This window comes from Penicillium cinerascens (genome assembly GCF_028974065.1).
Source record: "Penicillium cinerascens strain IBT 15544 chromosome Unknown contig_24_segment0_segment0, whole genome shotgun sequence".
NCBI classification, from domain to species: Eukaryota; Fungi; Ascomycota; class Eurotiomycetes; order Eurotiales; family Aspergillaceae; genus Penicillium; species Penicillium cinerascens.
Window position 1 is genome coordinate 249984 of NW_026695290.1, and position 20720 is coordinate 270703.

Consider the following 20720-nt stretch of genomic DNA (forward strand, 5'->3'; position numbering starts at 1 on the left):
CCAATTGTCTAAGGGTTTATTTAATACCCGGTCTCGCTCACCGTTCAAATTTCTGCAACTATGTTAGCATGACCACAATAGCCAGGGGGAAGAGGGAGGGATTCGCCTACCTCAGTATGAAAAATAATTAATGGGCTACTGTCAAAGATACTCCGGCGGGTCACCTCACGAGTGTATTCACTTTGTGTAGAACTTTCAATTTATCTGGAGTCTTTGGATAGCAACCATACGAATTGCAACGCGTACGTCCTGATCGGAAGCCCAACACGGGATACATGACTAACCTAATAGCCATCCTTGCCAGGGATCACTCCAAAGCAAGGACCTCCCCTGCCGAACATTGCATGTAGATCCCGCACAATCACATCGGGTACTTCCCACGCCGCAAAGTGACCTCCGTGGGCATGCTCACTTTGTCGAACAACGGGCCCAAGCGCGGCAGCCCATGTAGTGGGGACAACCGAGATTTCCCGTGGAAGATGGACCAGACCAAGTTTTACATCGGGGATATAGGAGTAGAGCTTGGCATAAGAGATCTCGGTGGTGAGCGTGGCATGAAAGACCTCGTAGTAAATGCGGATACTAGCCTCGGGCCCTGCTTTGGAAAACCAGTAGATAGATACCCAAGTCAAGATCTCGTCGTCGGTCCATGGATACGAGTCTGTCCAGTCGTGCAACTTCTCGTAGATCCAGGCTAGCAGTGCAACCGGGCTGTCAGCAAGTGCGGTACCAACGGTCTGTGGCTTGGTGCTTTGAATCAAATTGTATCCGAAACCCTCACGGTCAAACCAGTCAGACCTTTCTCGGCCCGCCTTTTCCCGTGCATTGTAGGGCATGATTGCGTGCTGTAGTGCCAGTAAAGGGCTTCCGCTCCATTGTGGTGGTTTTGCGGCGATCATGTTAACATGAGAGGCCTTGCAATGCTCAGGATATAAGAGGCCGATGCTGCGGGTCACCCAGAAACCCCAGTCTCCTCCCTGGGTCACTGAAACGGGAGTGTTAGTATTTACTTTTGACAGTGGAAGACAGGTGAGAGAATCCAACACACCATATTTGTTGTACCCAAGCTTAATCATAAGCTTATGCAAGGTTTCGGCGTATTGAGCAAGGCCAAAACCGCGATGAGTGACACCTGAAGAAAAGCCGAAGTTCGGCAATGAAGGTGCTACAATGTGAAATGCCGGGCAATCAGCACCGACTTTCAGCATCGGCAATAATTTGGTAATTTCAATAAAGGTTCCCGGCCCTAGAGTGGGTTTTGAGTGAGTCATTGCTATAATGCCACGCAGAAACTAAAACTTACATCCATGACAGAATAGTAGAGGGACGGCGTTCTCCACCGGACTGACTTGATGAACAACTAGGGGGCGATGTGAGAAACAAATGTCCTTTGGATCGGTTGAAAAAACTTACAATGAATGTCCAATGAGCCGAAACCCTCCACCTCGATGTCAATGTGATACTGCGGGAGTTCGTTCAACTGAGCTTCGGCTTTACGCCAGTCAAATCGATCTTTCCAGTAGGTTGCGAGATGTTGCACCTCTGCTGCTGGAACACCAAAGTCCCACGAATCTTGATCGGGTGACTCGAGCTGGCTTGGGAATCGGGCCCAGGCGAGTCGCTGTCTGAGCTCTTGAAGTGCGTCATCGGAGACGGAGATGGAGTATGGCTGGGGCTGATCAACCATGATGGGGGTGGGAGACGATGAATTGTTACTTTCCATTACCTAAAAATGGTGGAAGAACAAAGTTAACAGATGGACCTTGAAAGCATGGACTACCTTAAGATAACTTAAGTCGGCTTAAACTGTATTTGTAAACGAGAGGTTGGATGCACAGACCCCGCCATGTCAAAGGCATCAAGAGTCCACCGCCTTGCCTTGGCATCTCTCCTGCTTCATGGATTGTAAAGCATATAGCAAAAAAAGAGTCCACTGGCCTAGGGAATCAAGAGTCCTTAATATTTCCAATTTTGTGACGGTGGTGATTTGGAGCAGGGTAACGGATAACATTTTTGGAGATCCTACGCTCCGCAGGAACGAACTGCAGCCCACAATCAATATGAAAGTATAAAGTCATCTGTAAGCACGAATCCTCCGTAAAGGGACATCAATAGAGCCTAAAAGATCCACCTTTTACCCCAAAGTGGATATACTTGTACGCCGCGGAGAACGGGCCTCATGCTGAGTCAGCGCTGGCCGGTTTTCCGATCTTCAAGATGCAAGTCGGCTTCTCCGATAGACATCAGCATCTCACATTGCATCATGTTATTCGCCCGGACAGCCGCGCGAGGCGCCATGGGCCTTCGGGCATTCTCAACGGCCCGCGTCTGCCGGGAGGAATTGTCGTATCAGGTGTATGGCCCGGAGACCGACCAAGCCGTGCGCGACCCGATCCTGTTCCTGCATGGGCTGTTCGGGTCCAAGCAGAACAACCGGAGTATCAGCAAGTACGCCGAGTGTATTCCACTCTATGCCCATATGCAATTCTAATCTGCGAGACAGAGCTCTGGCGCGGGACCTGAAGTGCCGCATCTTCACACTGGTATGTTTTGAATCTCCCAGGCCAGCGAAACAGATCAAAAGTTGATATCTTATAGGATCTGCGCAACCATGGCCAGTCATTCCACTCCCCGGAGCATACTTACAGTGCCATGGCCGGGGATGTGCAAGAGTTCATCCACCAGCAGAAACTGGGCAAATGCGTGCTAATTGGCCATTCCATGTAAGTCCACACGACCGTATTCATGTCCGTTGCTGATGTCAAAAAGGGGTGCAAAAGTCGCGATGGCGGTGGCTCTTCAGTCACCCGAGCGCGTATCTGGACTCATTCCCGTTGACAATGCACCCGTCAACGCGGTGTTGAAGAGCGACTTCCCTAAATATGTCCGGGGAATGCAGCACGTCGAGCGGGCGAAGGTTTCGAAGCAGTCCGATGCTAACAAGATTCTCGAGGATTATGAAGAGGTGAGAAACATATCACTAGGCGAACCTGTGCGTTTCAATGTGGCAGCTAACGGTCTCTACCAGTCGCTTGGCATCCGCCAATTCCTTTTGACCAATCTCATCCGCTCGGAAGATAACACGCTGGAATTCCGCGTGCCTCTCTCAGTGCTGGGCGAGTCACTTGAAAACATGGCAGACTTTCCCTTCAGCGAATCGGACGGCATCCAGTACAGCGGACCTACGCTTTTTGTCCGTGGGACCAAGTCGAAATACGTATCTGACGATACTATTCCCGCAATCAAGAAGTTCTTCCCCAACGCGCAAGTCGCGGACGTCGAGGCGGGGCACTGGCTTATCTCTGAAAACCCCGAGGCTTTCCGGCAAGGTAAATCTTCAAATATAAACAATCTCTTGATGACGGGGTAAAGGCTAACATTATTTCTAGCGGTCATCAAGTTCTTTGGATCCTCGTGATCTACCACAGAGATTATATACTGCACTGTACACCGAAGAACAATAAACTGATAGAAGAATATATGACTAATATTTCAGAAACATAGTTACAAAAGAGAAAGCTGAGTCTGGGTATCACGGAGCCACCGAAGAAAGCTCTTGTTCATGCATCACAAGTGCAGATAGCAGGGGGAAAAAAGTAAAGATCAACACCTCGAAAAATCCTTCTCCTAGGATACCGGTAAGATAAGACACCCATTGTCGTGACTCGACTCGGGTATGGCCTATTTTAGTTGGGTCGGGCGCTTGTCCTTCTTATCCTTCTTCCCCTTCTTCTTTTTCCTTGGCGTATAAGAGGTCGAGGAAGGAGCTGGCGAGTCATCGCCCGCCATTGGGATATCCGGTGAAGTGTCATCTTGACTACCAAGAATTGATAACCGTCGTTTACGCTTCTTATTCTGCTTACTCGAACCGCTGGTATTCTGAAGGGCGATATTAGGTGGATCGTTAAACCGGGAAGGCGGACGGGAAACTTTCACGACAGGTGGACGGCTGGGGGCGACTCTGGAATCAAGCGACTGATTATGGCTAGGGGCATGGCTATTGCCAGTCTCCTGCTGCGATGGTTTGTCCTTGATTTGGAACGACCTATAGCTGGGCTGGGAGGCCGTCGCAGGAGAGGAGGGGTTAGAGACCGATCGAGATTCCTGGGGCGCTTGAATAGACGGGGTGTCAGGATCTGTAGGCGTTGCTGTTGTTGGTCGAGGTACGGTGGATGCCCAGGGCACACCTGGCAAATCCCGAGGGCTCCTTTGCACCGCTTGAGGCGGCATGAACGTTCCGTTGTCACGATCGGATCCAGAGTGTGACCCGTTGCTCTGTGGTTGGAAAGGTTTCTGAACTCGTCGATATCCAAAATCTTGGCTCTTGATGTCGGAATATTGCTTGGCAAGCATATCTGAGAGGCTGTGGACATCTTGGATCTGTGTGAGAATGCGAGCCTCCGTCGGTTCTAGCATCTGCTGGCAAATCTTGTTGATGGTCTGTGGTGAGCAAGATGCTTTGAAACCGTTGAGCTGTTTCTGGATATCGGCAAGCCGAGGCCCAAGCCACTCGAATTCAGAACCCACGCCCTTGACTTCTCCATTTTGCTTGGATAAGTCTGAGACCTTCTCCGCCAAATCTGCCACGATAGGTGACAGTGTCTCGAAATGATTGCGAAGGTCGTTGTGGTCCTCGAGTCTTTTCACGAGTTCTGCGGCCTGCTCTTTCTGAGTCCTTTGAATCTGGCTCGAGAGTTCTTCGACGTGCTTTACCGCATCATTCATGACATTTGAATCCGGATCGTTCTTGACTAGCCGGAGCGCATCGATATTTTTCACAATGCCATCCTTTAGCGCATCGATACTTTTATCAAGCCCATCCTTGAGCACATCGACCTCCTTCCCAAAGTCAACCCTGGTCAGGTATTGATCCGCTAGGGAAGTGAGCTGTTCTTTGAGGGCCTGGATATCCTGTCCTTGCTTTTCCATCGACGGGAACCTTTCAGTCATAGCCTGAAGTATGTGGTTGTGCAAGTATTCCGTAGTGATATTCGAATACCGAGTTTCCAGTGATCGAATGGCAACTATGAGCGAATTGATGGTCTTCTCGCACAACAACGCTCGGTCGCTGACCGATTGATTCTGCTCAAGACATCGCTGCGCTGCTTGCGAGGTATTCAGTGTATCATGTTCCAATTTGTGTACTTTGTGCCACAAAGACTCGGTGAGAGTATTCACGGTACTCGCCAAACTGCCGTGACTACTCTTTATGGACTGAACAGTTTGAGTCAAATCGGCTTTGTTCGACGGCTGTCGGTTTGCCATACGAGTGCCGAGATTCGTTGACAGCGTGGTAGCATTGCCTTCAAGACGGGCATATTGGTTGTCCAGCCGGCTGATCTGATTCTGTTGTCCTCTGGAACTCTCTTCCAATTGAGATCGCAAAGCAGATATGGCGGCGGTGTTTTCTCGCACTTGATTGTCCAAGGCTTGTAACGTCGATTGGTGCTGTTCAACAATGCTTAAGCGAGCATCATGGCCCGGGGGAACACCGGCAGGAGGGTTTGAATTAGATTTGAAACCATCCAACTCGGTCTGAAGGGTGGCCAAGTCTTTCTCGAGAACGGCAATCTTTCCGATTGCCTCTTCAGCTCTTTCCCTCGCTGCTTTCTCAATGTCTTGATCTGATTGCGGATTTGCAGACAAATCCGATTTCCATACCTCGATGTCGAAAACCTTCTGGCGAAGATCCGAATATTTGTTAGCGACGTACTTCATTGATTCCGTCACTTTGTTTAACTCGTCCTCCCATTTTCCAACCGCCTCTTGAAGCTTTGCTGTGTCGCTCTGTTCCAAGGAATTGTTCTTGCTGGTGAAGCTGGCCTCGAATTTCTTCATGAGCTGGGCCTCTAGCTTCTCCATGAGCCTGGCCTCCCTGTCATCATACTCGGCCTTGAGCGTCTTCTTGAAATTGGCATTATCAGCCTCCACCTTCTTCAAGAAATTGGCCTCCCTTTCGTCATACTCAGCCTTCAGCTTCTCCATGAGCTCTGCCTCGAGCTTTGCGACCGTATCACTTCCCAAAGAAGGAGGCGCAAGATGCAGGGTCTTTTTCAGTCTACCCGCAACTTCTTCATAAGTAGCAGCTTGCTTTTTGACCTCCGCATCGAGTTTACTGAGTCCGCCTTTTCCATTTTCACGAAGAGCATGGGCCAAGGAAACGATCCCTGGGTGGTGAGACATGCCCTTGGTTCTCTCCCGAGCCTTCGTATCCCGAGCAATGTCCGCCTTCAGAGACTCCATCTCGGTTTTCTTTATGCGCAAAGACACACAAGCCCGGACGAACTGGACTAGGTCTGGTAAAATGTGACTTATGTCATACATTGTCGGACTTGCGGAAGGGCCTGGCTCGACCGGACCGGCCCCTCGTTTTGTAATATCATCTCGAGCAGCACTATGGGTTGGCTGCTCAACCGATAGCGATAAGCTCGGGTTCTGACCGAAAGTTGACGTTGCATGTTGGGGGATAGTAGAGGAGTTGGCGGAAGGCTGCGGCGATCTGTGTATCCGAGGATCGTTCGCTACCGGTGGAGGGGGAGCGGTTGACTCGTTTAGTGCGGATTGATTTGTACCATCACCATCCATCTTTTCTGATTAGAGCCAGTCTTACCAGGAACATCAGGAGTGGCGCATGATACCCCAATGCGGACCATGTGAAAATCGTAACGTTCGGCGGGCCAGTGTGAGCACTTGAGGACATGAATGAAGAGTGAAATGTCAAGAGGTCGCGAAGTTCTTATACAGCCACTGTTTCGTCACTTAAGAAAGCGCAAGTCTGGTCGGGTGTGAAACAAGACTCAGGATAGACTCCTGACAAGCGTCGGTGCGGGAGGCAGATTAGGTGTGGGCAGGACGACGTGTTTCTGACTTCGGTCCAAATGGTGTAAGCATCGTAGTAGCTTTTGAGGAATATGAGAAAGAAGAACAAAAAGATACCAAGTGACGAAATAGAACGCCAGACGTGGACGAATTCATATTGCCGGGCGGTGAGGGCGCCTCCCTCGATCTGCAATCTGCTCTTTCCTTTGCGCGACCTTCACCTTGATTTGTTTCTCTTTACTCCCGTTTGACTCTGAGCGCCTGGAACTCGGTTCTCAGTTACAATGGCTGCCGTGAGTATTCACTGACTGTGCCATCGCCCTGTGCTTGCTAACTTTCCGAATCCAGCCAATTTCCACCGTCGCGGAGAGCAAGGAGCTCCGAGGGCTCAACCTCATCGCCGCTCACTCGCATATCAGAGGACTTGGTGTCGATGCCGACACACTACAGCCTCGTGGGGCTTCACAGGGCCTCGTGGGTCAGGAGAAGGCACGGAAAGCCGCTGCAGTGATTCTGCAGATGGTGAAGGAGGGCAAGATTGCAGGTCGCGCCGTGCTGATCGCCGGTCCTCCCAGCACGGGCAAGACTGCGATCGCCATGGGTATGGCCCAATCGCTTGGCTCTGATGTACCTTTTACGATGCTCGCATCTTCGGAAATCTTCTCGATGGAGATGTCTAAGACAGAGGCTCTCACTCAGGCCTTCCGGAGGTCCATTGGTGTGCGAATCAAGGAGGAGAGCGAGATTATCGAGGGTGAAGTCGTGGAAATTCAGATTGACCGCAGCGTCACTGGGGTACGTGCTTTAGGAGCGTTCCTGTTTGAAAAAACCGCTGATTACTGACCTGTCCAGGGCAACAAACAAGGAAAGCTTACAATCAAGACCACGGACATGGAAACGATTTACGATATGGGAACTAAGATGATCGATTCGATGACCAAGGAGCGTGTGATGGCAGGCGACGTGATTTCGATCGACAAGTCTTCGGGCAAGATCACCAAACTTGGCCGTTCATATGCTCGCTCGCGAGACTACGACGCCATGGGCGCGGATACCAAGTTCGTTCAATGCCCCGAGGGCGAGCTCCAGGTCCGTAAGGAGATTGTCCACACGGTCAGTCTGCACGAGATCGACGTCATCAACTCGCGATCACAAGGATTCCTCGCACTGTTCTCCGGTGACACTGGCGAGATTCGCAGTGAGGTCCGGGACCAGATCAACACCAAGGTGGCTGAGTGGAAGGAAGAAGGCAAGGCAGAGATCATCCCTGGAGTTCTCTTTATCGACGAAGTTCACATGCTCGACATCGAATGCTTCTCCTACGTCAACCGTGCCCTCGAGGCCGAATTGGCACCCATTGTCATCATGGCTAGCAACCGCGGCCAGGCGAAGATTCGCGGGACCAGCTACACCTCTCCTCACGGCCTGCCTCTCGATTTCCTCGACCGCGTGGTCATTGTGAGCACTCAGGCATACTCCGCTGACGAAATTCGGCAAATCCTCGCCATCCGGGCACAGGAAGAGGAAATTGACCTTTCGCCCGATGCCTTGGCCCTCCTCACCAAGATCGGCCAAGAATCAAACCTTCGCTACGCCAGCAACATCATCACCACCTCTCATCTCCTGAGCCAGAAGCGCAAGGCCAAGGAGGTCAGCGTCGACGACGTCCAGCGTAGCTTCCAGCTGTTCTACGACCCTTCTCGCAGCGTCAAATTTGTCAACCAGTACGAGCAGCGATTTATCGGCGACCAGGGAACGGTCAACTTCTCGGCTGCCACCAACGGCGACGCAATGGAGATTTCATAATTTTCGGATCGGGCGGGTTTTAGCGGGTCAAAAAACAATATTGGATTCTCTGTTTCTTGCCACATCAAATGATGTATGATAGGACTGGCGCTTGTTGATCTGTTTGCTTTGGAATTGAATTGAGACACTGCATTTATTCATTATACGAAGTTCACGGTGCTATTCCATGCTCCTGTATCTCCAACTCGGCGGAACTCTACGCCCTCACCAAAGTAGCCTGCAGTTTTCCATGAGTCCATCATGCTGCCATCGTAGGGTCCATGGGCATCTCCTCCATCCCGAGCGTCGGACCAGCGATACTCCCACATCACCGGCCCCTGCTCAGATTTCCCGGTCGATATCGAAGGCGGGTCTACCCAGTTTTCGCCAGTCTCGTTGCGGTATTGCCTTGTTAAAAGCTCACGCTCTGTGTGGTAGATCTCTGGTTGGCCTCGACCCATGAGGATATCAGCGGCACCGGTAATGGAGTCGATCGCCTCCCTCCTGTTGACCTCATCCGGGTTCTCCTCGGCCATTTCAACATCCTCGGCGCCGTGGTTCTTTTTGTTCTTCTTCTTGTTCTGCCACTTAGGCTTCCGGTGTAGACCCTTCCCTAGTCGAGCCAGAGCTTCCAATATCGTTTCGCCGCGCTCGAGATGCGTGATGATGGTTTTGAGGACATCGGCCGTCAAAAGGCCATCGTCCCTGCGATCTTTTTCTTTCCTTTCAGCATCGCGTTTCTCGGCGGCCTCTTTCGCCTTCCGGATATCTTTCTTGGATACTCCTTCCAACCAGGAGTCATGGACTGCATCTGGGTCCACTGCTTTGCGCACGAAGTTGCCCTGGTCATCAAACCGTCCCTCCTCTTGCTCCGCGCTCATGTTGAAAGCATCAAGCAAAGGCGCATGCTTCTTCTTGCCGCCCGCGCCGAGTTCTTCGTCGACTTCCTCGTCGACCTTGGCGCGCTCCTCCTCCCCAACATCGCTGTCACTCTCATCATCCTCGGCATCAATCGTATCGGGGCCTTTGCTCAGGTCCGCATGTAATGTTTTTCCACCTTTCGAGGAAGCGACCTGGCCCTCGATCTCGTCGTCTCGTAAGAACCGAACATTCTTTTTGTTTTTGCGGATCGCTTCGTCGCCGTCGATTTCCTCCTCGCCAAAATCTTCTTGTAGCTCCGCAAACATATCGTCGTCCTCGGCGTCGTGTTTCTCGCGCTCGCGCTTGGACTTTTCCTCCATGCGCGCGGAGAACCCCTCATTGTCGCTGTCCGAGTCGTAACCGTCGAGATTGACCGCTTTGCGGCGCACCTGTTGACCACGCCGACCGATCTCATCGGCATCTAAAACAGCATCTTCTTCAAGAGCGTCAGGCGCGAGAGCCGAGGGATTGCGAAGGTCGAACCGGGGTTTCTTGGAAGGTTCTTCGGAGTCATCTTCGTGGTGGGTGCGGGCGTAATCTTCGCCCGCCCGCTTAGGTCGCGGTTGTGAGCTTGCCATATTGCTCAGAAGGTGGGATCAAAGCTCGGCAATAGCAGTTGTAAAGCTGTGAAGGTGGGTTGGATTTCCATTAACGTCCGGGGTCGGAGCGGAAAATCACGGCGGAGGCAACTTGCGTCACTCTCGGCGAGTTCCATCACAGCAACTCACCACCTTCAAGAGCTTCGACACTTTTTTCCCGGACACTTCATCTCTTGTACGTGTTCCTTGGCTATATTCATCATGGTAAGTTGATCTCTGCTTGCTTTCACTTCTCCGTATCGTATTCTGTGAGCTCCATCTAATAGCTCCAGTACCGACCTGGCTTCTTGGACGATCCTATGGAGGGTGTGATGGGCGGCATGATGCGCCCAGGTGGTGCAGCTCGTCGCTTCGATGAGTACTACCGCTGCTACCCCGTTGCAATGCTGCCAGGGCCCGAGAGAGAGAATGTGAACCATGGCGGCAAGGTCATTATGCCGCCTAGCGCACTGGATAAGCTTACACGCCTTCACATCACCTACCCGATGCTTTTCGAGCTGCACAACGGTGCCAAGGAGAGAATGACACACGCGGGCGTGCTGGAATTTATCGCTGAGGAGGGCAAGATCTATCTTCCATTCTGGGTGAGTACGAGCTGCACAGCCGAACTCGGAGCGGGGAGCTATCTGGACACGACTAACACTGATATTTTACACAGCTCATGCAAACGCTTCTTTTAGAACCTGGTGATCTTCTCCAGATCAAGTCAACTGATCTTCCTCCCGGTCAATTCATTAAATTGCAAGCGCAATCGACCTCTTTTCTTGACATTAGCGACCCCAAGGCTGTCCTTGAAAACGCCTTCCGGAACTTCTCGTGCCTCAGCAAGGGCGACGTCTTCACATTCGCATATAACGACCAAGTCTACGAAATGGCGGTTCTCGAGACAAAACCTTCGGGGGCCAAGAGTGCGGTGTCCGTCCTGGAAACCGACTTGGAGGTTGATTTTGCCCCTCCGGTTGGATATGAAGAGTCTCAACGCACCAGTGGTACTAGCACGCCTGGAAGTGTCGTCAGCGGGGGGAAGCTCCCGGCAGGCGGATTGCTTCATCCTCACGGTACAATGGCACAGTCTATCAACTATTCCGCCATTGCGCCCGAGGCGACTGATGCAGCAGCTGGTGCCCGGGCCGTGTCCTCCAACTTTTTGTCAGGAGGCCAACGCCTCAACGCAAAGAAGGGAAGCAAGGCACCTACTCCGCAAGCTTCTACTCCTACCCCGGGAGCCACAAACCCCCAGCATCCCCCGCCTATCCGTAAGACCAATGGCCCGCAACCTTTGCGTCTTCCTCCCAATCAACTCTTCTTTGGATATGCCATCAAACCGGCCAAGCCCCGCGACGAGAACGGCCAACTCATCCAAGAGAACCAGCCCAAGTTCCAGGGAATCGGTCAAACACTGCGGGGGAAGAAGAAGGATGTGGGCGGGTCAGCAACTCCCACATCAGGAAGCGAAGCCGATAGCCAAAAGGGCAAGAGCAGCGCTAGTGGGCGGACTCTAGGAAAGCGCTGATCTAGACATCCGCTTCTATTGATGATAACCTTGCACGATACTTCAAAACTCTAGATGTGGTTTCTAGATTGCGTGGGGTCTCTTATGCGGACTTAGCATGGACCGGGCGTTCTCGGGCGGTTTTCTTTTAGCTTCAGTACACAGTATATTCATCTCCAATTGAATCGTCAACCAAAGTAGCAGTGTTTTCTTCATTGTGTTGTGGTAGAGGTTCCAAGCACCCTGGCTGGTCATGGGGATGACCGGATATTTCTTGCCTGGGCAGAGACAGGAGGCTAGCTAGGTCATCTTTGTATGAGTCGAGTGAAGAAAAACATCGCTGGTAGACTTGGGGGGTGGGAGGTATTAAAATTTTGTTTGTAGTCCCAACATCGGGGAACAAAACATGTGTTGGACCCGGACATGTCCGAATGCTTCAATATGCTGTATATTTTCCTTTGATGGTCTCATAACAGGGTCAGCTCGATAGAGAATCAATATAAAATGTGCGCCGACGAAACTGGTGCACGGTAAAGCCTATCCATTCATGAAAACCAAGGCAGACCCACCAGCTCATCTCGCTTTTCGAGGGGGTCCTTGTACTTATCAAACTGGATTTTGCCTTGATTCGAGATAGTTGCTCCAAAAGTACTAAGGATCCATGCTCCTTAAATGTCTGTCATTACCATTCTTGACACTCTATTGGTGCTTTCAAGGTACTTACATAAAGCCGTGAATGAATATAATTCCGCATTGTCTAGTGCTTAGGCTTCAGTGGCCGTTTCTCCAACCATAGCCGGCTGTGCCCTCGACTTCAGGATTTTGAACCGTATGTATAAACTGGACATCCAGATCAGAATCAAATAAGGTAATGGGCACCCCCAGAAGAAATGATCGACGTACCTCATGAAACATAGTAACGTAAAAGGGCATGCAGTTGTCAATGTGTACCGGTGCCTTGCGCATTTGGGCCATGTATTCAGCAGCGCCGTTCAACTGCTTGACCTCATATGCCATGTCGTTAAACGTGAGTTCCTGTCCAAAATTATCCAAAAGTGCCTCGCACAGCTGGACATAGGTATGCCTTGCATTCATATTTGTGTCCATTGGAGAGTATAAGCCAGCAATCCCTTATTTCCTGTTAGGCAGTCGTGGTGATCGTCGTCGAGATGTATAATCATCTCATGCGTAGTGTCTTTGAGGATTGTCTTGGGTGGATCTGTCGGATTCTCCACATCCTGTACTCTGTTCTGATCGCAATACATGATCTGCAATTCGGATGGTTAATGTTGTGTGGGTATCTTTCGCCTGAAAAACAAAACCAACAGGGCTTGGTCTACTGATTTGATGCTTGCAGCGGAAAATGTGATATCCCTAATAAGCGTGTATGCTTTTCTAGTGGACTTGACTCCCCCGAGGTAGTTCGTTACTTGAAAGATGAGTACAAGTTTGATATCATCTGTGCTTCATATATTTCCTTAGCAATGGGGTAATTCCGAGGTGACTGGATACAATATATTTGAATCTTTTTTACGTGAAAATCTTGTAGATTTTGTACTGATCGGTTGAAGAGGAGGTTACAGATGAGAAGAATTCGCCCAGAAGGCAAGCAGAAGGCAACCGGTTCGTCCGAGCGCCCCGGGGCGCGTCTTGGCAAGCCGAGGTCCGCGATTTAGGTTCCATTTACATCTCAGCCCCTTCATAGACACGGCCGTTCCATTATGGCCTCAATTCCTGACCCATTGGCACCCTTCACCAAGCTGGGTCCTTCGGTCTACCTACAGGACCCAGCAGACTCGGCCAAGCAAGACAGTCGGCCGTTGATCCTCATTGCATTCTGGATGAATGCACCAGCGCGGGCCCTCGCCAAGTATGTGGTCGAGTATAGACGCATGGCGCCCTCAGCACGCATTGTATTTATGCTCAGCTCATCGAACGACTTTTTTTGGGGCTCGATGACACGGGCGCAGCAGGCCAGAGTTGCGCCTGCGGTAGACGCACTCCGCTCACAGGCCTCTGGAAGTCCCGTGTTCGTGCATCTCTTCTCCAACGGCGGACTATCAAACACCACCCAAGTGCTACGGGCATATTTCAACGCAACGGGGAAACCACTACCTATTTCGTCGATGATCATGGACAGCGCCCCAGGGACTGCGAGTGTCGCCGCGGCCATGAGGGCCTTTTCCTTTGCGCTTCCGCGAATGTGGATCCTGCGACTGATTAGCAAAAGCTTCTTATGGCTCTCTTTGGTTCTGATCAAGATGGTTCAGGCCGTCAGGAGATCGTCTGACCCAATTGGCCTTGCTCGCAAGTTGATCAATGATACCTCTCTTGTGCAGGCTGCCAATCCCAAGGGTGTCCCCACTCGCTGCTACATATATTCGGATGCAGACGAGCTGGTTGATTGGCATGACGTAGAGAAGCATGCATCAGATTCGGAAGCATCCGGATGGGCAGTGCATCGGGAACTATTCCAAGGGACGCCTCATGTTGGCCATATGAGAGCTGACCCGGATCGATACTGGGGTATCGTCAAGACGTATTTGGAACCTCACATTTCTGCATGAGCCGCATTACTCGGGTGTGAATATTGTGAATGGCATTTGCTGATTACTTTTGTTGTTTGCATTATTCCTTGTCAATATAATCAATATAAGGCAATTGAATTCGATGTTCCCATGGGATGGTACCGATGTTTAGTCACCATGACCATGAGCACAGAGTCCTGATGTACTAATGTCGAGTTCATGGTCGGAGGGAAATTCCGCAATTCTCCTTGAAGAGCTTAGAGGGTTGCGTTTTGCATTGGCTAGCTACTACGACAGTCGTGCATCATAAGTTCACGCCGGTCACTCTCTCGAGGTCAACCACGGATTCATATTTCCAGAGCAGGACTCTGTCTCTAAGGTGACCTTCCAGTTTATTATTCCATTTCCTACCTAGATAATACTGTTGGCCTGGTGTGAGTATACTTTGCTCAATTCATCTACCTGACTTCGCTAACAACATGGCATGCTGAACAGAACAGGGATCTTTCAGATAAACTTCAGCAATGGTTCAACACGGTACAAAGGAGGAGGCGTTACTGGGTATCAGCAAGAACAAGGACAGTCGCTTGACTCTTCCAGGATATGGTCGACCGCTGGACTATGCACCGGTGGAGAAAAACATCTATGGCGTGGAGGCCCGGAGCATGTTCCCGTCTGCTCTAGATGACCGCGACATCGACAATGGATACACGGAGTCAGTAAAACTCGAAATCAATAATACCCCGCTAACGTCCTGCAGCCTGTCTGTTTTAACACTTCGAGAGAAAGAAATGGTAAAAGTAATGGAGGATATCACCGATATCCCCCAGTGGTGGAAAAAGGTAGGACGCAGTCCTCCTTCTTTCATGAATTGGATACTGAACTCTCTAGATCTACGAACCTGGAACATCAGAAGCGTGGAAAAAGATGGCCCTGAACAAAGGCACAGACATCACACAAAATATGGCCGATTGGATCATCGAAGAGCTGAAATATAAAGCCATGATATATGAAGATACCAACGCTATCTCACTGTACAATGGAGATATCACCAAATCCGACTCCAGCGTGTCTGATTCACTCATTCAAGATTTGAAAAATGCGGTCAAGATCCTGGAGTACGATGAGCCTGAGCTCCAATTTTACCACCCAGGCAGTATGGGCAAGCAGCGAGATCTGCTCGCGATGGCATTATACCCCCTCGTATACGGCAAGAGTCGCATCCTTCCAGACCGAATCATTGGTCTTAACGAGGCATTACACCACGCCGGTCAGGGTGAAGTCATCCCCGTCCCCAAAGAGAACGGAATCACCAGGGAGGACATCGCCTGGCGCGTCACGGATCGAGCAGACATCCAAGTACGGCCGTATAGCCGACACTACCAGATCCTCCCGTCGGACTGGGAACTGGGTGATGACGGTCGATGGCACATTGCAACGTACATCAATAACCTCCACCCAGTGAAACACCGGGGTATATACAAGACCATCGAAGATGTATTCAACTGCATGATCCCACAGTTCAACATGTCCATGACACCGCTAAAAGACATGCTCCACTCCCGCGCACGTATCGAATACCAAAAGGCCGAGTACTATCCAGTATCGAAGGAAGTTGCCGACTCGGAACCGCAGATTCAGCCTAAAGAGGCACAGAGCGAGTTCGATGAGCGAGATGAACAGTGGAGGATGGAGAATTACCGCGCAGTCCAGCCTGACGCGGGCCGATTCATTCCCTGGGCTGTGCCTACGAGTATGATGGCTAGGTTGCCGGAGGATCTGCCCAGCGCGGTGCGCATCGAGCAGCCAGTCAACCTCAACAAGAACTACAAAGATCGTGGACTGCAGGTGATCACTCGAATTATGGGTATTGACCTGATACCCGAGGATCCTTTCTACCAAACAGACTGGCACGTCGAGGGCAAGATGGTAAATTAAACCCCACAACGCGAGAAACAATTCTAACATGCGCAGAACGAACATATCTGCGCAGCAGCTTTCCTGACATTCGACTCCGACAACATCGCGGATGCGAACATGGAGTTCCGCAACATAATCGAAATCGGGCCGCTCGCAGACGTCGAGCACGAACCAAACGACTTTGTCTGGCTCCGACAAGTCTTTGGCCTGGAAAATGGCGAGCCGGCCATTCAACACTCGGGCTCCATCAAATGCTCAACCGGCCGGACAGTCATATTCCCCAGCATGGTGCAGCACAGATACACGGGGTTCGAGCTTTTGGACAAGACGAAGCCCGGTTACTTACACGTACTGGTGTTCTATCTGGTTGATCCTAATATTCGAATTATCTCGACAGCCAATATCCCGCCGCAGAGGCTGGATTGGACGCTTGATCTGACGGAGGACGGGACCGATTCCACCGCTGCTATGGCGAAATTGGCGCTTGATAACAAAGACAAAAAGGGGAACATGCCCATGTCTTTGACTGAGGCACTAGAATACCGAGTTGAGGCCTTGGAGGAGTTAGTTGAGTTTATGCGGTATCAGCATGTTGCTTTTGAGTCTAATATCCTAATGTTGTAGGTAATGAGCTTAAGTTAATGGTAGTGCGAGGAGAATTTATCAATTTCTGGGGTTTGAGTACTTTTCTATCAAAACAAATTCCAGTTTTACTTTCCAAGATTTACGATGGTCTACGTCTACAAGAGATCAGGTCGTATAATATTCAAATCGCCGCGCTATGCCATTCATGCAAGACCATATACATACACTGAGCGTAACCAGATGCACCGTTGTGCTTTTGCTTTTTTTGTTCCCCAACACCGTGACCGAAATCCAATTCTGACCGAGTGTCTATCGGCCCTTCATCTCTGGGAACTCATCCTCCAGCTTCAGACGAGCAGAAACGTTCATACTCATAAGTTCCTGGATGAGAAGCTTCGCGGCGTATGGGAGGACCATCTTCACAACCGAACGAGACGACTTGCACCGCGAGCACCAGTTCAGGTAACCCATGAAACCGCACTTCTCACAAACGTCGACCTCGTGGCGATCGGAGGAGATCATCAGACGCTCGAGCAGAAGCTGGCTGGTACCGTAGGCGATCAGACAGTCACGTTCCATCTCACCGAGACGAAGACCACCGTCACGCGAACGACCTTCGGTGGGCTGGCGAGTAAGCGTAGCTGTTGGTCCACGCGCACGCGAGTGCATCTTATCTTGAACCATGTGCTTGAGCTTCTGGTAGTAGATCGGACCGGTGAAGACGTAGAAGGGAAGCGGCTCGCCCGTGATACCAGAGGTGAGCATGTCCTTGCCACCATAGCTAAAGCCGTGATCAATCAGGATCTGAGACATTTCCTCGACAGGGCTACCGCCGAAGCAGGTACCGTAACCGTGCTGTCCAGACAGGACACCTGCTTTGCCGGCAACTAGCTCCAGCATCTTTCCGACCGTCATTCGAGAGGGGAAACCGTGGGGGTTCATGATAATGTCGGGGTTGATACCCTGGTCGGTGAATGGCATATCGGCTTGGTCCACGATGATACCCACCACACCCTTCTGACCGTGACGGGAGGAGAACTTATCGCCGACCTCCGGACGACGGGTCTGTCGGGTCAGCACCTTGAGGAGCTGAGTCTCGCCCTCGGTAGCCGAAACCATGACTTTGTCGATGTAGGCAGGGTCCGGGAGCTTGTAGGTCATGGGCATCGGTTTCCAGTCCACTGGTTTACCGGAGTCGGAGCCCGGAATGCCCATGGTTTGCGCTGCGTCAGGAGTAACCTTGTTGATGTAGACTTCGCCAGCCTTGACTTCTTCACCGACTGCAGCCAAACCGTCGCTCTCAAGGAGTGCATGTTTGCGGATCGGAGCATCATTTTCATATTCCGGTCCATGCAGACGGTCTCTCAGCCCATTGGGGTAACTCTTCAAATTGGTGACATATTTGCGGAAGACCTGGCAACGTCCGAACCCACGGTCCACCGAGCCTTTGTTCAGAACCAGAGCATCCTCAATATCGTAGCCAGAGTAACTCATCACAGCCACGGTCGCATTCTGCCCAGCAGGCAGTTGGTCGTACTTGGTCAGTTCGATGGTTCGCGACTTGACCATGGGTTTCTGGGGGTACACCATAAGATAGAGGATGGAGTCAATGCGCTGGAACTGGTTCGAGGCAATCGCACCAATAGCTTGTTTACCCATGGCACACTGGTAAGTGTTTCGAGGAGACTGGTTGTGGTGAGGGTAGGGAATGAGACCGGCAACGGCGCCAAGGACAGTGAAAGGCTCGATCTCGAGATGCGTGGTGGCATCGTTGATGTCCTTTTCGTAAATGGAGATGTAAGAATCGTTCTCTTCGTTCACGTCCAGATACTCGACCAGACCCTGCGCAAGGAAATCGTCAAATTGCATGGTGCCGTCTCGCAACTTCTTAAGATGGTGACGACGGACTCGCGATTGGCCATTCTCGACGACAATGAGAGGCCGGCAGATCCGGCCATCATCAGTCGCAATGTGAACAGCTCGCTGATGGTGGTTGATGTAAATGCTGACAAACTCCGAAATTCGGCCCATGCGGCGTAGCCTGCGGAATGCATTGAGGAAATACTTCGGCCGTCGTGTTAAAGCAGTCGGTGTACCGTTAATTGAGATGGTGTAGGATCCCGGTGCATAGAGTTGCATGCCACTGACGGTTGAAATGTCCTCTGCACCCAGCATGAAAATCAAGTTTCGCACTGGGCCCTCCTCGTCGTTGGTGGTGATATGCGTCATAAGGGCCAAGTTCTTGACCAGACCGCAAGCCTCTCCTTCGGGTGTATCAGCAGGACACAGCATACCAAACTGGGATGGCTGCAGAGCACGAGGGCCGGAGACTTTCCGAGTCTTCTCGAACTGACTGCTAATACGAGTCATCATACCGAGCGCAGCAATGTAGCTCAGTCGACTGAGGACGTGGGTTACACCAGCACGCTCCATGCGGAAACGCTTCAAGCTCCAGTTACCCGTCGAGATAGCTCGGTTCATGCCCTGAGTGATGTGATTGCCATGCATACTCATGACACTCCATGCATCGAACTGTTCGGCTCGGTTGCGCTTGTTCAAGACCTTGTCGATGTTCATCTTGATGTCGAAGCAGAATTTCTTGAACAGATCTTCGAAAAGCAAAGCCAGCAACTGACCAGCCAGTTCCAAACGCTTGTTTCCGAGGTAATCGCGGTCATCCACCATAGTCGCGTCATTCTTGGCCATCAACACACGACGCGCCATGTGAGCGACGTAGATGGCTTTTGGTCGGAAGTTCATATCCTTGACCTCGATGTGGGAGATGATGACGGAAGCAATCGCCTCGACAGCTTCCTGCACATGTGTCCGGCGGTAAGCGCCTTGCTTTCGGTTGATCTTGATTCTAGTGCCGATCCACTCCAGGGCTTGCTGTTGGGTGAAAATACCCAGGTTGATTGCCTCCTCGAAGTTGATGGCGAAGTCGTCTTGGTACAAAGCGTCGGAGCCGGCAACCAGCTGCAGCATCTCCTTATCGGTGTGGATTCCCATAGCTTTCAGCAGCACCACGATCGGAATGTCTTCGCTAAGCACGTTGTGCTTCACGTGAAGTCTGTCCTTCTTCAGAACGATGTAACTCTTCGACTTGCGCTCGTTCGAAGAACTATCAGAAGAGTAAGTTAGAATGGTTCGGTATAAAAAGGTGGAGTTTCTGAATATACCTGGTGACCGAGGCCTGGACAATCTCTTTCTTCGGGTCCGTTTCCACGATAATACGGTTCTTGCTCAGCTGCTCCTGGACGAGAATGACTTTCTCTGTACCATTCACGATAAAGTAACCACCCGGGTCTAGCGGGCATTCGTTGAGGACCGTCATTTGCGCGGGTGACTTGTTCGCCAACACACACTTGGAGCTACGGAGCATTACCGGCATCCGACCGATAGAGACACCCCGTCGAATAACTCTTTGGCGACCACGAACATATTCAAAATCGACCAAGATAGGCGCCGCGTAAGTCGTATCGCGAAGCCGGCACTCCTGGGGTGTCACGTCTGACTGAAAATCGATACCAGAGTCCTGGGTCTCATCGGAACGTCGCGGCGAGCCGACGTAGATATCGGTAAATTTGATATAAAATTGGTGGTCCACATCACTGCGGATAGTCGAGCTCGACTCCACGATCTTCTTCAGTTGAACTTCGACGAAATAGTTGTATGAGTCAATGTGCTGCTTCACCAGACCCTTGACTTTGAGGAAAGCCGGGAGGAGGTTCCATTTGTCCTTGGCGGTGTCAATCGGGTCGGTCAGGGACTTGTTGTAGTAGAAGGGCTCCAGAAGCGCATCGAAGGGATCCTTGGGCTTGTATTTGGGAAGCTGATCATCGGCCTTCGCGGCATTGGATTCGGACTGCTCTTTCGAGTCCGTGGCAGCGAAAGAAGGACGCTTTCGTTTAAGTTGTTCGGCGGCTGACTGACTGGAAGCCTGTTATCATCCAGAATTAGCGTGACCATTCAGCAATGACTTGATGCGCGGGCAAAAAAGTTTTGTTACCTCCGACGGGCGCCGAGCCTGGCTGGCCGCAGAGGGCTGCGACCTCTTGCGGGGCGGCATGT

The 20720-nt window shown here is 51.3% G+C and overlaps 10 protein-coding genes across 10 annotated transcripts; 5 read left to right on the top strand and 5 right to left on the bottom strand.

Moving 5' to 3' along the window:
• Positions 1–284: 284 nt before the first annotated feature.
• N7498_003170 (epoxide hydrolase family protein) lies at positions 285–1687 on the bottom strand (the record flags this gene model as incomplete). Its single annotated transcript, XM_058450232.1, has 4 exons — positions 285–985; positions 1049–1246; positions 1304–1360; positions 1414–1687. The coding sequence occupies 4 exons, from the start codon at positions 1685–1687 to the stop codon at positions 285–287; spliced, it is 1230 nt and encodes a 409-aa protein (XP_058309694.1).
• Positions 1688–2263: 576 nt separating this feature from the next.
• Positions 2264–3418, top strand: N7498_003171 (uncharacterized protein; the record flags this gene model as incomplete). Its single annotated transcript, XM_058450233.1, has 6 exons — positions 2264–2448; positions 2504–2543; positions 2599–2723; positions 2770–2965; positions 3029–3329; positions 3390–3418. 6 exons carry the CDS (start codon positions 2264–2266, stop codon positions 3416–3418), a joined length of 876 nt encoding a protein of 291 aa, XP_058309695.1.
• A 263-nt stretch (positions 3419–3681) lies between these two features.
• Positions 3682–6243, bottom strand: N7498_003172 (uncharacterized protein; the record flags this gene model as incomplete). Its single annotated transcript, XM_058450234.1, has 1 exon — positions 3682–6243. One exon carries the CDS (start codon positions 6241–6243, stop codon positions 3682–3684), a length of 2562 nt encoding a protein of 853 aa, XP_058309696.1.
• Positions 6244–7103: 860 nt separating this feature from the next.
• rvb2 (RuvB family ATP-dependent DNA helicase reptin) lies at positions 7104–8625 on the top strand (the record flags this gene model as incomplete). The annotated part of the gene is made up of 3 exons (XM_058450235.1): positions 7104–7112; positions 7168–7614; positions 7672–8625. 3 exons carry the CDS (start codon positions 7104–7106, stop codon positions 8623–8625), a joined length of 1410 nt encoding a protein of 469 aa, XP_058309697.1.
• Positions 8626–8765: 140 nt separating this feature from the next.
• On the bottom strand, positions 8766–10103 carry N7498_003174 (GYF domain-containing protein; the record flags this gene model as incomplete). Its single annotated transcript, XM_058450236.1, has 1 exon — positions 8766–10103. One exon carries the CDS (start codon positions 10101–10103, stop codon positions 8766–8768), a length of 1338 nt encoding a protein of 445 aa, XP_058309698.1.
• Positions 10104–10325: 222 nt separating this feature from the next.
• Positions 10326–11637, top strand: N7498_003175 (polyubiquitin-binding protein UFD1; the record flags this gene model as incomplete). The annotated part of the gene is made up of 3 exons (XM_058450237.1): positions 10326–10328; positions 10397–10708; positions 10783–11637. 3 exons carry the CDS (start codon positions 10326–10328, stop codon positions 11635–11637), a joined length of 1170 nt encoding a protein of 389 aa, XP_058309699.1.
• Positions 11638–12387: 750 nt separating this feature from the next.
• On the bottom strand, positions 12388–12711 carry N7498_003176 (uncharacterized protein; the record flags this gene model as incomplete). Its single annotated transcript, XM_058450238.1, has 2 exons — positions 12388–12456; positions 12520–12711. The coding sequence occupies 2 exons, from the start codon at positions 12709–12711 to the stop codon at positions 12388–12390; spliced, it is 261 nt and encodes an 86-aa protein (XP_058309700.1).
• A 626-nt stretch (positions 12712–13337) lies between these two features.
• Positions 13338–14183, top strand: N7498_003177 (TMEM53 family protein; the record flags this gene model as incomplete). Its single annotated transcript, XM_058450239.1, has 1 exon — positions 13338–14183. One exon carries the CDS (start codon positions 13338–13340, stop codon positions 14181–14183), a length of 846 nt encoding a protein of 281 aa, XP_058309701.1.
• Positions 14184–14668: 485 nt separating this feature from the next.
• Positions 14669–16688, top strand: N7498_003178 (DUF4246 domain-containing protein; the record flags this gene model as incomplete). The annotated part of the gene is made up of 4 exons (XM_058450240.1): positions 14669–14859; positions 14905–14986; positions 15036–16073; positions 16119–16688. The coding sequence occupies 4 exons, from the start codon at positions 14669–14671 to the stop codon at positions 16686–16688; spliced, it is 1881 nt and encodes a 626-aa protein (XP_058309702.1).
• A 270-nt stretch (positions 16689–16958) lies between these two features.
• On the bottom strand, positions 16959–20718 carry N7498_003179 (DNA-directed RNA polymerase III core subunit RET1; the record flags this gene model as incomplete). The annotated part of the gene is made up of 3 exons (XM_058450241.1): positions 16959–19770; positions 19829–20589; positions 20659–20718. 3 exons carry the CDS (start codon positions 20716–20718, stop codon positions 16959–16961), a joined length of 3633 nt encoding a protein of 1210 aa, XP_058309703.1.
• Between the last annotated feature and the right edge of the window lie 2 nt (positions 20719–20720).